General features: G+C 36.0%; 2 protein-coding genes across 2 annotated transcripts; one reads left to right on the forward strand and one right to left on the reverse strand.

Moving 5' to 3' along the window:
• Positions 1-2,359: 2,359 nt before the first annotated feature.
• LOC111367212 (transcription factor MYB44-like) lies at positions 2,360-3,998 on the forward strand. Its single transcript, XM_022987967.1, has one exon. The coding sequence runs from the start codon at positions 2,592-2,594 to the stop codon at positions 3,729-3,731; it is 1,140 nt and encodes a 379-aa protein (XP_022843735.1). The 5' UTR covers positions 2,360-2,591; the 3' UTR covers positions 3,732-3,998.
• Positions 3,999-4,869: 871 nt separating this feature from the next.
• On the reverse strand, positions 4,870-6,974 carry LOC111367213 (probable cadmium/zinc-transporting ATPase HMA1, chloroplastic). The gene is made up of 4 exons (XM_022987968.1): positions 6,737-6,974; positions 5,691-5,878; positions 5,515-5,601; positions 4,870-5,282 (listed from the first exon to the last, which is right to left on the reverse strand). Exons 1-4 carry the CDS (start codon positions 6,957-6,959, stop codon positions 5,115-5,117), a joined length of 666 nt encoding a protein of 221 aa, XP_022843736.1. The 5' UTR covers positions 6,960-6,974; the 3' UTR covers positions 4,870-5,114.
• Between the last annotated feature and the right edge of the window lie 9,393 nt (positions 6,975-16,367).

Below are 16,367 nucleotides of genomic sequence, written 5' to 3' on the forward strand. Positions count from 1 at the left end.
TCTTCCTGATGCGTTTACTGCTTGTGAAGAAAGCGAGAACTTGTCCGCCAAATTCAAGAATGAGGCTATGGAGTTGGGCTCTAAGGTTGAGAACCAATCCCTAGCAGCATTCGTCAAAATTTGCGGGAAAGCCTTGCACATCACCTGATCCGGTGCGACCTGTAGATTCATGACGTCCGTGTATACGTTAAGATGATTGATTGGATCGGTGGTCCCGTCATATTCTTTGATCCTAGGATACTTAAATCTGTTTGGGAAGGGGAATGTTAAAATCTCGGGAGTAAAAGGAGTGTTAGGACTGAATCTTGTTGACCCTTTGTTGCCCTGAAATAGGCCTGCCGTAATTCCTTCTTGAATAATCCTAGCGAGTTCTCTGGACTCCATGGTCACTGATCTCGAGGCCGAGGTCACATGTGGTATGCCCGAGGCCCCTGCTCCGCCATTGTCAGGGACATGTCGCTAAGCTTGAGCTCGAGCATCAGCCATAAAACCCCCTTGGGGTGCCGGTGTGGGTGACGGATGTGAATTCCTTTGACTTAGTAGCTGAGTCAATGTGGCGACCTGTTGTCTGAGCTCTTCGAAGGCTCCGGTAGTGACGACTGCCGGCTGGGGCTCTGGCACTTCTGATTATTCCTCTTGATAAACAAGGATATCCTTAAGAGGAGGTTGGTTTGGAGCAGATGAGCTTGCTGGTGGAAGACCTAAACATGTGTTTACCATGACTTTTGGTAACGCTTCCCACAGACGACGCCAATGATACTACCAAAAATCGTACCTGTTGATTTTTCGAGCTTGACGACTAATAATGAGCACTAACGAGATCTTCCGGTACCTGAAACAAAGGCGTCGAGGTGTGTCCTCGTCGCCCCTCCGATGCTTAAGTCAGAGAGAGAATTTGTGCGTAAGGCTATGAACTGAAAATTATGTAAAACGTACCTGAATAATGATCAAAGGCTTTGTATTTATAGAGGTAGGTGGTGTGTTCATACTAGGATTCCGTAGTGCACTTGTAATAGGGCAGCTTGATTTTGCAATCTTATACCAATGAGTCCTACGCGAGATAGGAGTTTGAATTGTGGTATAACTGGGATACCAATTATTTAATAGAGTTCTTTTGGGCATAGGAGACATAGGTTGAGGAGTTTAAGTCAGAATAAATTTCTTATTGGATAAGTCGTTGACACCAGGGACATGTCGAGGACATAATCCCGAGGACACGTCGAATGACGTTCTACAAACTCTTGGATCAAGAGCTCGGGCATGTGAAAGACATCCGGAGCACATATATCCCGAGCATACTGATACACAAATCGATGGAATAGAGTCCTCGGGTTTGTATACGTCGGGAACAGTATTTGGTAACATCAGAACTAATTTTAGAATTTTGAATTTTAAAGTAATGCTTGGTGTAATTTTCACTTTTTTCTATTTTTAATTTTCACTCCAATCCCAATTTAATCAAATTGACTTGAGTTTTACACAAATATCTTATTCTACTGTAGTGTCGTTCTGAAAAAATCAAATAGGAAGATTGTTTGTGCTTCTCTTCATTATTATGAGTTCGTTGTCTTCCTCTTATTGTGATTTTAATAAACTAATCTATGAATGACTCAACAAAGAGATAAGTTAAAAATATTACAGGACTGGACTGCGTCAATTTGTAAGAGCTAAAATCGAACATATCATTAGTTGAATTAATGTAGCGTTGTTGTAAATATTAAAGAATTTAATTACTGTATGAAACTTGAGAATCGAACCGAATCGAACCTAATTCGAATGATTCCATAATTAAATTTTGGACCCAACGATTTCACTCACTAAATATCCAAAAATTTAGGTTTGGTATCGAATTGGACCATGTCGTCCGGCCTAAAGAATACCAAAACTAGAATCCACCGGAGAGTGAAAATATAACTTATGAAATTTTATTAATTAAAACTATTCCAAAAAAGGAAGAATTAACCCTTCATTTGTAAAGGTTTACATGAAAACCTAGTTTAAAAAAACTAAAATTAAAGTCAAGCGAAATGACAAAAATAGTACTAAATTTTAAAAAGCAGTTTTCAAGTCTTAAACGAACTTGAATGACTAAAATTCATCATAATCACAACATTGTGAGTTATTATGGACCCAAATTAAAACTCGAACGTCAAATCTATAGTTTATTATTTTTTCCTTTTCGATCGAACCATTCTTCAATCCATTCCACTATATGTCATTCATTGATAATAAATAGAGATTCATGAATTTGATCAATGAAATACATTTCATTAAATACAAATAAAAACATTATGCGGAACTGTAAATGAGATATTTAGAAGAGTAAAGCGTGAAAATAGCATTATTCTATTTTTTTAAATGAAAAGACAGGAGGAGAGTGTGTTAAATAAGTGCAGTGCAGAGTTTGCGTGTCAGTTTTCCAGCTGTATCCCAAATGAAATCCCACAAACTACCTCCTTTAAGCGGTGCGATGCCCGTCCAACACCTCATTCCTATCCCCTTCCTCACACTCATATATATATTAAACACTCTTCGTCTTCTTTCTCTAGTTTCATCACCAGAATAATTAATCTTTTGATGTTTTGATAAAAATGGCGATGACAACCACTCTTTGTAAGAAAATGGATATGGATCGGATCAAGGGTCCATGGAGTCCTGAAGAGGACGAGCTTTTACAGCAGCTGGTGCAAAGCCTTGGACCCAGAAACTGGTCCTTGATTAGCAAGTCCATACCCAGGAGATCAGGGAAAAGTTGTCGGTTGAGATGGTGCAACCAGCTTTCGCCTCAGGTGGAGCACCGGGCCTTTACTTCTGAGGAGGACCAGACGATCATCCGGGCCCATGCTAAGTTTGGTAACAAATGGGCCACCATAGCCCGGCTCCTTTCTGGTCGGACTGATAACGCGATCAAGAATCACTGGAACTCGACCTTGAAAAGGAAGTGCTCTTCTATGAGTTCTGAAGAAGGAAATAATGAGTTTATGAATTATAACCAGCAGCCTTTGAAGAGATCCGTGAGTGCCGGGTCAGGTGTTCGTATTTACTTGAATCCTTGTAGCCCATCCGGGTCGGATGCCAGTGAGTCAAGTTTACCGGTAATGTCGGCTTCTCGCGTTTTTAAACCGCTGGCGAGAGCCGGCGTCGCTTTCCCATCTCCGGTCGAAACCGGGTCATCGAGTAACGATCCTCCGACTTCTCTAAGCTTGTCGCTCCCTGGAGTTGACTCGTTGCGGTCACTGAATTCCAAGCCTGAGTCAATTCAGTCAAAAAATTCCCTCCAGCTTCTCTCAGTCCCACCACCTTTCTTGCCCGCCTTACCGCCTCCGCCTCCGCCTCCACCTGCTCCAGCAGCATTGCCACAGGCTAAAACTGCTACTGCAATCCAACCACAAACTCCAACTTATCGAAAGACGGCACCTGGATCAATTTCTAAGGCGGCACGACCTCTATCACCGCTGGTGCAGATTCAACAACAGCAAGATAAGGTTTTTGTGCCATTTACAGAAGAGTTGATGTCGGTGATGCAGGGCATGATAAGAGCAGAGGTTAGAAATTACATGATGGGGCTAGAACAGAAAAAGCAGCAACAGCAGCAGCAATATTTCCAACAGCAACAGCAGCAACAGATTGGGATGTGCATGCAGCAAGCAAATGCAAATGCAAATGCAAATGCAGATAAAGGATTTAGGAATGCAGCCATGAATCGCATTGGAATCGGTAGAGTTGATTAGCTTAGTTTCGGAGAGGAGAAAGAAACTATCTCTGTTTCTTATTAGCGAATATTTCCAGAAAATAATTTTGGTCAGTGTACAGTAAGAATCAAAAAAATGGGTAGAAAAATAGTTGTTGAAAGATGCGAGAAAGGAAAAAGTTTGGATCTTTTCTATCCATCCCATTCTGAGAGAACTCTTTAGGAAAATGAGATTATATATATATATATCAAGCCTAAGTTCATTTCCCGTGTTTAGTTTTTCTAAGTTACATTTAACAAAATTAAAGTTGGTTTTGTTTTGCGATTACAGTAGCTGCTATGTGTGGTATTGGTGACATATTTTGAAGATTATTCCTATTCTTGTTGGTTACAAATAAGGCACTGTTAGTTTCTGGTTCAAAGTTAATGATAATGCAGAAATAGAAGGTAGTTGTGATTGAGAGGATGAATTATAAATGCAGGCAGACAGAAATTTCTAAACAAAATGGATGCAAAAGGGATATTATGGACAAACCTAAATGAATTAACCTATTGTATAATGATGCTTGACAACCTTGGTGTTGTTGAAATCCAGAATATTGATTTAAAAAAACAGTTTTTGAAATTGAAGAATGTAATATTATTGAGTATGAATTGTCAACCAAAATTGTCAAATAAAATTGTCCAAGTAAATGGACTGAACTATAATAAAAAATGACAGATGAATCAGTGGGCAGCTTCCAATTAAATGGGGCATCGGCAGCTTCCAATTAAATGGGGCATCTTTCAAACTACATCTTTTACTACTATTGACCGTCGGCATTCCGTGTATAATCCATGCTAGAACTGCAGTAAAATAAGGTTGGGGACTCCTGTCCACTGAAAATGAAATGATTCATTTGAACTTAATTACAGAATTTTCAAGAACCACCAAAGGTAAAAATACAAGTATTTTGCTATTTGTACCTAGGACTTGACACGCCCTTCACAAGAAATGGGGCCCGTGCTGAATAAAAAAAATGTGTGGACCCCCCTATTGTGAGGGGAGTGTAACCGGACATGTCATCGCCCGAGTACATATAGCATGACCCAAAATACAATTCATTTCAAGTTCAAATTTGACTTCTAAAGTGGAAGCTTCAACAAGAAAACAGAGATTTTGATGATGATGATGATGATGATAATGATAATAAGAGGTTCGCTGCATCTATTCACTTCGATATTGATGGGATTGTCATTTTCGAACATAAAAAATAGCTAATTCATAGAGGTATTTACAGGTGGAATAACTACATTAACCCTGTCAACCTCAAAACTTTTTAACAAGGAACTTAATGCTTTGTGGTATACTTGAAGAGAACTCAACCCAATCCATTCACCAGTACAAGAACCAGAAACCAACAATACATCGCAAATGGTGTAATTACAAAGTTACAGTTTGGATGGTGCGACGATTTTTGAAGAGTTCAAATAGAGATTTTAATTTCGCAATCAGTGTCTGAATATCGTGCCTCCAGGACCATGTTGGGGTATGTAAAGCACGGATTGAGTTCAGACAAACAAGAAGGGTACCGCCTTCGTGCAAAAGAACCTGCATGTTAATGTAAAGTTAAGAAGAAAGTAAGACCTTGAGTACAAAGTAAATTGACACGATTATTAACATAGGAAAAAAAATTCACTTCAATCACAAATATCCTATGCAGTTACTTAGCTGATAGAATTTGTAATACATTTTCTTTGACACCAGACGAAAAATCGCAACAGCCTAAAGGAATGAAAATTGAAGTATGCACATGCAAATAATGTTCTTAGAAGAAACATACCGCTAACCAGAGAGGGAGAAACCCCAAAACAGATGTAAGAGATGCCACAACAATGCTAGATAATGCAAGGGCTACGTTTTGCTTAACCTGCACGTGAAGAGCATTAATATTTATAATAATTTGGACAATAAAAAATACACACACACACACAAACAAAGAAAAGGAAAATGACATACCAAAGAAGTCGTTTGCCGAGACTTAGCAACGCAAAATGGAACCCCCGAAATATTGTCCTGCAGCAACATCACATCTGCAACAGCTATAGCAGTTGCACTGGCACGTTCTACTAGAACAACACCCACGGTGGCAGCTGCCAGGGCAGGTGCATCATTGATACCGTCACCTACCATTATAAGGCCTCCCCCTGCCCGAAAAATTCAAAAGATAAACATCATTATGTATTCTATATTTATTTTAATGTGTTGCTTGTAATCAGCAATTGATATGCATGGTTAACAGTACACAAGACATCACTTTCCAATGTCCAGCTAAAAAAGATTGCATGATGGAGCAATGTAATTCTCAAGTACATTTACAAGTGCAAATTAGGCAAGTTGATATTACGGATCTATTCATTGATTATATGTTTCTGGAAGAAGTCTCAGTCACACAAATAGAATATGCTATACATTATAGCACTAAATTAAAAAAAAAAAAAAAAAAAGAAGCAGCAAAGTTTCATCTTAAAAGGTCAACCTTGTTAAGAGGAGAAACACAAGTCCTTAATCGACGGGGGAAATTACCATTAACAATCTCCTGCAAAATGACGTCTCTTTTGAGCACAACAATCATGGAATCCAAATGTTCGTTTGAGTTTATTAGGCTTCGATACCATACTAAGACATGATATTCCATCTTAAAAGCCAACCTTCTTAAGAGGACAGGTGTTTCAGTTTCACTTTTATTTGATGTAGGCAGTTCCCTTAGCATTACTCTCATCTCATAAGAGTGAAAATCAATTGAATATTGTTAGAGATTTAGTGTGATGTATGGAATATGACAAGGGTGGAAGGGGTGCCTCGTCACAAAGGGGGTAGCATTGACCAAGCCCCAATACTGTCACCAATCAAAACACCATCATCACAAGAAAAGAGTTGCCAGCTTCTTGCTATGCATGATGAGGGATTATAAACTTGAATATAGTTATTGCAACTAAATATGGAGGGAGCAAAAAAAATTGACGGTCAACTATATTAGGGACTGAATATGCAGATATTTGCACCTGCATCTCTGGAAATACTAGTAACGTGATAAAGTTTATCCTCAGGCTTTAGGCTGCAGTGAACTTCTTTGATGCCCACAGCATTTGCCACTCTCCATGCACTTGACTCATGGTCACCAGTCAACATCATGACTCGGAGCTTTCCATCATCTTGCAACGCTTTTATGACATCTGAAGCACCATGTCGAGGCTTGTCTTCAAAATGGAATAAAGTCACCTGCATTTCAAATATAAAAATAAAGTTAAAGAGTTCAAAGTTTTTTCACACGCAAGAATCTAAAAATAATGTAGTAGATTAAGGGGCTATTGGATTCACAAGGCCTTAAAACATTTAGTTGACAAAAATGTCAATATGACATTACTATTTTGTTATTTTCATTGATTCCCATGTTTTAGGTAGGAAATTTGTGTGCTGGAAACTAGGCCGGATTTATTACTTGCAAATTCATGGAAATTACATATTAATAAAAACAATGAGAAAGCATCATTTGCTCAGATAATACAGTAGCAACCACGACGAATGATGTCTGAATGTAAAATCTATGCTCCTCGCTCTGGTTATTCGATCATATCCCTCTAGTCTTATTTGTACGCTACTCTCATTGCTTTTTATTGAAAACAAGGTTTAAATGTTATATACACATGCCCCTCCAACAACTAAACTTTCAGATCAAGGGATTCAACACGATATCGAAACAAGCAAACGTCCTGGGTTCAAGTCTCGCTGCTACCCATTTAATTGCTTATGAACATGTTAGGTTTCAATTGAAAAAAATGAGCTCAGCTATAGGTGAAGTGGTGTGTTGAAGACCAAGATTTAAATGTGTATAAATCCCTATAATTGTGGTGTAACTAAATCCCTATAATCATGTGATTAAATTATGGGATGTTGGTGATTGATTTTGTCTATATTATTAATTTATCTTAAATTAGGCAAATTTCTTTTTCCATTTTTTGGAAATCGTACGCATAATGTTAAAAAATAGCCGTTGGCTGATTTTTCAATTTGAAACTTGGGAGCTGTTTTGGATTAAAAGTTGCCACTTTTCATCTTATTTTGGCACCATTTCGTGATGCATTGATTGAGACCTATAAATAGGTGATGAATGATCAATACAAACATTATTTTAGAATCATTGAAAACATCTTGAGATCCATATATCATTCCATATTGAGTCAAACTATTGATTTACATTCTTATTCAAGATCTTCCTTTGTGTTCTTAAAGTTTTGGAGGATTGTACTTGTGTTTTGGTGTTAAATCCTTTACAAGGTTTGATATAATCATACAAACCGTTTGCCAAAATCTTTAAGCATCTCATTCAATCTCGAGAGGGAAAAATATAGTTTGAGGACAACGATCACGTGTTCAAGCCTCAAATTTGTTCTTGACGTATTTCGTGATTTCTATTCATTTTGTTTCTATAATATTATTGTTGTTTCTTCTCCAACTCCTTATTTTCCAACAATCTCAAACTATATTTTGCGATGGAGAATGATACAACTATGGCAACCATCAAACTCATGAATCAAGATCTGGTTAGATTGGATCGTTTTGGCGAGACCAACTTCAAGCCGTGGCAAGACAAGTTGAAATTCCTCCTAACGGCGTTGAAATTTTTTTATATTCTTGATCCAAATTTGGCTCCTTTGCCGGAACCAACGAATGGAGAATCTGAAGCAATCAAGATCGAGAGACAAAAAGGCCAAGAAAATGAATTGATTTGTCGTGGCCACATCTTGAATGCATTGTCGGATCGTTTGTATGATTTATACACCAATACAACTTCGGAGAAAGAAATCTGGGAAGCATTAGAAAGTAAGTACAAGGTGGAAGAAGAAGGTACAAAGAAATTTTTGATTTCTAAGTATTTTGATTTTAAATTCTTAGAAAATATCCCTCTTCTTCCCCAAGTGCATGAGTTGCAAGTGATTGTCAACAAATTAAAGGCGGTGAAAATTGATATACCGGAGACCTTTCAAGTGGGCTATAATTGTCAAACTTTCCGGAACTTGGAAAGGATACCAGAAGAAGATCATGCATAGTTCCGAAAATTATTCTTTGGAACAATTGCAAAAGCATCTTCGAATCGAAGAGGAGTCGAGAATACGGGAGAATGATACAACTATGGCAACCATCAAACTCATGAATCAAGATCTGGTTAGATTGGATCGTTTTGGCGGGACCAACTTCAAGCCGTGGCAAGACAAGTTGAAATTCCTCCTAACGGCGTTGAAATTTTTTTATATTCTTGATCCAAATTTGGCTCCTTTGCCGGAACCAACGAATGGAGAATCTGAAGCAATCAAGATCGAGAGACAAAGGCCAAGAAAATGAATTGATTTGTCGTGGCCACATCTTGAATGCATTGTCGGATCGTTTGTATGATTTATACACCAATACACGAGGCCAAAGTGAATTCCCTCCAAGATGACAAAATTATGGCCACCATAAGTGAAGTAAACGCAATCAAAGGAAATGTTCCCGGGTGATGGTATGATACTTGTGCTACGGTACACATGTATCATATGATAAATCTTTGTTCAAAACTTATCAAAAAGTAGATGGAGAAAAAGAGATTCAAATAGGTAACGAGATGCGGTTCAAGGTGTTTGGAAAAGGAAATGTAGACATTATCTTCACTTCCGGAAAATGGAGACCTTTCAAGTGGGCTATAATTGTCAAACTTTCCGGAACTTGGAAAGGATACCAGAAGAAGACCATGCATAGTTCCGAAAATTATTCTTTGGAACAATTGCAAAAGCATCTTCGAATCGAAGAGGAGTCGAGAATACGTGATAAAACGGCAAACTTGTATTATCCCTTAATGAGAAATTTGTTTGAAGAGGCTATTTGTGTGAAGGAATGGTCAAATTATGTACCATTGACAATGAAATGAATAAAAGTAATTTTGCTTATGTTGTGAATTTGTGGAAAAAATAGAACCGCCAGCAAAATCCAACAAAAGGAAGCCTTCTAGGAACTTTAACAAGTCTAAGAAGAAGACAAAATGAGGTTGTTTTGTGTGTGGAAAATCTGGTCACTATGCCAAGGATTGTAGGCACTGAAAACAAAATAACTTTGAGGCCAAAGTGAATTCCCTCCAAGATGACAAAATTATGGCCACCATAAGTGAAGTAAACACAATCAAAGGAAATGTTCCCGGGTGATGGTATGATACTTGTGCTACGGTACACATGTATCATATGATAAATCTTTGTTCAAAACTTATCAAAAAGTAGATGGAGAAAAAGAGATTCAAATAGGTAACGAGATGCGGTTCAAGGTGTTTGGAAAAGGAAATGTAGACATTATCTTCACTTCCGGAAAAACCGTTACTCTAACTAATGTACTACATGTCCCGGATATGAATAGGAACCTAGTTAGTGGCAATCTATTGGGAAAACTGGGCATCAAATGTGTTTATGAGTCCAGCAAACTTGTACTATCCCTTAATGAGAAATTTGTTTGAAAGGGCTATTTGTGTGAAGGAATGGTCAAATTATGTACCATTGACAATGAAATGAATAAAAGTAATTTTGCTTATGTTGTGAATTTATTTTCATTATAACATGCTAGATTAGGACATGTTGGTAAAAATACAATGAAACGCTTGAAAAAATATGACTTAATCTCATATGATGAAAATAATGAACATAAATGCCAAATATGTGTAGAATCTAAAATGATTAAAAAACCATATCTAAGTGTTAAGAGAACCTCTAGTATTTTAGAATTAATTCATACTAATATATGTGAACTTAATGGTATGTTAACTAGAGGTGAAAATAAATATTTCATAACTTTTATAGATAACTTTTCTAGATATACATATGTTTATTTGATAAAACATAAAAGTGAAGCTTTTGACATGTTTAAAACATACAAGAATGAGATTGAAAATTATCTAGGAAGGAAAATTAAAATTTTAAGGAGTGATAGAGGTGGTGAATACTTTTCCAATGATGTTAATTTGTTTTGTGAACAACATGAAATTATTCATTAATATTCTGCACCTAGGACACTCGAACAAAACGGCTTGTCTGAAAGAAAAAATAGAACATTTGTAAAAATGATAAATGCCATACTTATTCATGCTAAGTCGCCATTTAACTTGTGGGGTAAAACTTTATTAAGTGCATGTAGAATACTTAATAGGATTCCTTCAAAATATACCAAGGTTTCTCCTTATGAATTGTGGAAAGGAAGAAAATCGAATATTGGATACTTCAAAGTGTAGGAATGTCTTGTTTATTGCAAGAACATGAACCATAATATGACTAAATTGGGTTCAAGAAGCATTAAATGTGCCTTTGTTGGATATGCAAACAATAACAAATCTTATAGATTACTAAATTTGGAGTCCAATGTGATTATGGAATCCAACGATGTGGAGTTCTTTGAGGATTCGTTATCTACGGATAATGAATTGAGGAAAAATCTTGAAAATATCCCTAACTCAAGTGAAACACATGATGAAATATGTTCTAAGGATGTTGATGAATCTAGTGAACCACAAAGAAACAAGAGAATTCGAGTTGAGAAGTCTTTGGGATCGAATGAAATCGATTCTCAACTTATCTCCTTTTACTTAGTAGAGGGAAATGAGTTGAATATTGTGAGAATAATTCCTTTTGTTCTACAAGTAGAAACCGACCCTAAGACTTATAAAGAAGCTATGACTTCTCGTGATAGCACATTTTAGAAAGATGCAATTAAGGACGAAATTGATTCGATAATGTCCAATAATACTTGGGAACTTGTTGATTTACCACCGGGATCCAAGCCTACTGGATGCAAATGGGTATTTAGGAAAAAATACAACGTTGATGGATCCTTAAATACCTTCAAGGCTAGATTAGTAGCCAAAAGATATCAAGAAAAGGAAGGAATCGACTATTTTGATACTTATGCATCGGTAGCTAAAATAACATCGATTAGGATATTATTCGCTTTGACTTTAATATATGACTTGCATGTTCTTAAAATGGATGTCAAGACGGCATTCCTAAACGGAGATCTCAATGAGGAGGTCTATATGGAACAACCCGAAGGGTTTGAGTTGCCCTACCTGAAAATGAACATAAAGTGTGCAAGTTGGTGAAATCTTTATATGGTCTGAAGCAAGCACCAAAGAAATGGCATGAAAAGTTTGACTTAACAATAATATCATTCGAATTTAAACATAATAGCGTTGATAAATGTTTATATTCTAAAGTTTGTGATGATTATGTGACATTTATATGCTTATATGTTGACGACATACTGATTATGAGTAATCACATGGACGGAATAGAAGAAACAAAGAGGTTTCTTTCTTCCACATTCAAGATGAAGGATCTTGGACAGGCGGATACCATTTTAGGTATCAAAGTCACAAAAACTAGTGGGGGTTACTATCTAAGTCAATCACATTATATTGAGAATATGATAAATAAGTTCAAACATTTGAACATAAAGGAATGTAGTACCCCGATTGATCCAAGTTCAAAATTAATAAAAAATGATGGAAGAGCGATTGCTCAATTGAAATATGCAAGTGCTATAGGGAGTCTTATGTATGCTACTCAATGCACAAGACCGTATATTGCTTATGCAATAAGTAAACTTAGTAGGTTTACTAGCAATCCGAGTAATGATCATTGGAAGGCTATTGTGAGAGTTCTTGGATACTTAAAGAAAACCAAGAACTTGGGCCTACAATATACTAAATTCCCGGCGATATTGGAAGGATTTACCGATGCTAGTTAGATATCTAGCACAGGTGAAAGTAAATCCACTTCGGGTTGGATATTCACTCTTGGAAGAGGTGCTGTTTCTTGGAAATCAAAGAAACAAACCAGTAAAACACACTCGACCATGGATCTGAATTTATAGCTTTATTGGATACCGGAAAAAAGGCTGAGTGGCTTAAGAATCTCTTATATGAGATACCTTTGGGATCGAAAAATATCTCTTCAATACCTATCATGTGTGATAGTCAAGCCACGTTAGCAAAGGCATATAATGAGGTATACAATGAAAAGTCTAGACATATGAGTTTGAGACATGACTACATAAGGAAATTAATCAAAGATGAAATAATTTCCCTAAATTATGTAAGGTCAATTGAGAATTTAACAGATCTTTTAACTAAAGGACTAAATAAAGATATAGTGGCGTCTACTTCGAGTAGGATGGAGTTGAAACTACTTAATTAAAAAGGTCCACTAATGACGGCAACCCTACCTGTCATTACTCAAAAGGTAATTCACGGGTTCAAAGAGTAACAACAAGTCATTCGATATGTGGATAGTTGCAGCATTATTTAAATCCGCAATGACCCTATCCTAATTAAATAATGCTGGTTGTTATTGAAGTGAGGGTTGAGCATTAAAACTCTTAATGAAGTTCAGTGCTAAAATACAAGTATCTCTAAAAGTAACAAAGATACTGAAAGAACTTCACCTAAATGAATTTCAAAGTGGTGCCGCCTCAATAGAGAGTTAGAGTTTCTCTTAAAAGTTCATTGAATAGGATGAGCGCAAAGCCATAAAAGCGCTAAGCGAGTTGAGGAACTTGAGAACACGTGATACTTATGTGTACATTCTTATCGGTATTGTCACAAGAAATAATTGGTTCAAAGCTTTCATGCTACCTCTAATTCCGACTTTACTTTGTTTGAATTATATTATGGTTAGATTCAAATCGAAAGATATCTAATCCTTATGCATAAGTGTCGTCTTTTTGAATATGTAATTGTATTGATTTTGAACAAGTAAGGGATTGTTGAAAATTTGTTCAAAATCAATGGAATGATAATGAACTTATTGTTGGGCTCAATTGTGGAATTGGTAGAATCAAAAGAAATTGAAAAATGCAAAATTTGATTTTTTGCCTATGCGTACACACAGGCTTAATTTTGTGCGTACGCGAGATGTGTTTTGGCAAAATCAGAATTAAATTTTGCTTCTACTATGCGTACGCATGGTTTATACTATGCACACGCATAGTGTTAAAAAATAGCCGTTGGCTGATTTTTCAATTTGAAACTTGGGAGCCGTTTTGGATTAAAAGTTGTCACTTTTCATCTTGTTTTGACACCATTTCATAATGCATTGATTGAGACCTATAAATAGGTGATGAATGATCAATACAAATATTATTTTAGAATCATTGAAAACATCTTGAGATCCATATATCATTCCATATTGAATTAAACTATTGATTTACATTTATATTCAAGATTTTCCTTTGTGTTCTTAGGGTGCGTTTGATTATAAGTAGGAAAATTACATGGAAAGAAAATGAATTCCAGGGAATTGAATTACCTAGAAATTGTTTTCATGGAAATTGTAAATTATTGTGTTTGATTGTATAAATTTTTCATGTGAAAAATGTTGAAGTAAAAGTATTTTTTGATGTTCGTTTGACTTTGTTTTACGTGAAAATTGTCAATTTCAGGGATATCCTCTTTTACAATTATTCCTAAAATTTGTTCCCATTGCCAACAATTAAAAAAAAATAAAAAAAGCAAAAAAAAAATAAAATAAAAATAAGGTGGAAAACCAAAAACCACCTATCCCCTAGGAAAAAAAAGGTGGAAAATCACGCTTTAAGGTGTTGTACCTAGAAATTCATGGAAAATCAATTCCCTGGAAAATTTTGTCAATCAAACAGGCCAAAAGTGGAAGTTGGAATTCGAATTCCAAGTTCCATGGAAAATTTCGTGTAATCAAACGGGGCCTTAAAGTTTTTGAGGATTGCAATTGTGCTTTGGTGTTAAATCCTTTACAAAGCTTGATATAATCCTACAAACCGTTTGTCAAAACCTTTAAACATCTCATTCAATCTCGAGAGGGGAAAATATAGTTTGAGGACAACGATCTCGTGTTCTAGCCTCAAATTCGTTCTTGACGTGTTTCGCGATTTCTATTCATTTTGTTTCTATAATTTTGTTATTGTTTCTTCTCCAACCCCTTATTTTCCAACAATATATCCAATTGGTTGTAGCAAAGTAAGGCCGTATTCAAAACAGCAATCATGATATCGTAAGAACCATATGATACCATGAAAAAAAACCAAATGTATCAGTCAACCATAAAATCAATTAACAGTTAATTTTGACAACGTTTCCAAACAGCACCACTTAATTTGTAGAGGAATCTCATTAAGAAGGTATCCTATTGCTTGAAAAACTTACCACGAGAAAATATTAGAGAACAGTGGATCTCTAAGGCATTAATGAACTCAAAGCGCCTGAACTCAGTTTTTTAGTAATAAGAAATCAAGATTTCTTATGAATACACAGAGGTTGACACGATATTCTCTCTTTATCAAATCACACAGCAAGCTTCCAAGATGGATAATTAGGGGATAAAGGTCTTCCTTTGAAAAGTGACCCCCTCAATCTTATTGGAACCAAAGATGAAAATTTCTTTATTAGCTGGATGAGCAAAGATTAGGACAAAATGTAGAAAGCCCAAAAATTGGTGGTTATACCGTTATACAATAAGAGAATGGCAGGTGATTGGTTGAAACATGAAATTGATAAGCACATGGAAAAGGCAACCAATTCCAACAACAGTTCAGCTACGTGAAGCGCCGGGCATTTGGTTCTTCGCACCAGCTTATTAGTTCATAAAAAAGGGGATAGTCTAGGAAATATTCCGGAAGAAATTCAACACTAAAACCATGGAGAGTGAATGTGTGTGTGGGGTGTGAATGGTGTTATTCATTCATGTAATTTGAATCAATTTCTGGATCCCCTCATGAGAGTGTAAAACTTCACAATCTTATGCCTGAAAAGTTGAGTAAAGGTCCGCCCACCTCTGATCCAAGCATAGCTCCCAAGTCGGGATTGAGCCCGCTTTCCTTTCTTAACCAGGTAGTCTACTATTGATAAAATAGGGGCGAGTGTAGTGCATAAGTTAAGCATGGAAACGGAATGGAAAATTGATGGAGAGAGACGGGCCACTCGAATGCCTATTATTCCTATAATTCATTTCATTTTTTATACATGAATAGTTCTAAGGATAGAAATAGAATATGAATAATCCTATGTATTTTTATTCAATGATTAATCCAATGCTATGTACATGAATTTATAATACAATGAAGATGATGTGAAAGGAAAGATAATCTCCTAATAAAGGAAAGAAAAATACTTGCCTAACTAATTATTATTTAAACAATGTATATAATCAATCACAATATACAATTAAGGAAGTCCCATTATTTCGGGATTTCTTCACTCCCCTTTAAGTTGGACCGTAAATGTTGATCATTTCCAACTTGCAAATGAAATCATCGAAATGTTGTCTAGGTAGTCCTTTAGTCAATATATCCACAGTTTGTTCTTTGTTAGGAACATAGGTCACGCATACAGTTCCATTGTAATGCCCCGAAATTTTATGGAATAAAACTATTTGTTCTATGTGCTATATTTTTATAATTTTCGAAAGTTGATGGACTAAGATAAATAGTATTAAATCCAATATTATCTTGGGTAAAATAATTAATTATTGATAAAGTGATATATATGATAATTCAATTTTATTTCAGTTAAATATTTAAATTTCGATAAAGCAAATATAAGTATATCAATATTGGCTCCTTGGATAGCTTGTAATTAATCATGTATATTATGCT

Source organism: Olea europaea, chromosome 18, assembly GCF_002742605.1.
Source record: "Olea europaea var. sylvestris chromosome 18, O_europaea_v1, whole genome shotgun sequence".
NCBI lineage: Eukaryota > Viridiplantae > Streptophyta > Magnoliopsida > Lamiales > Oleaceae > Olea > Olea europaea.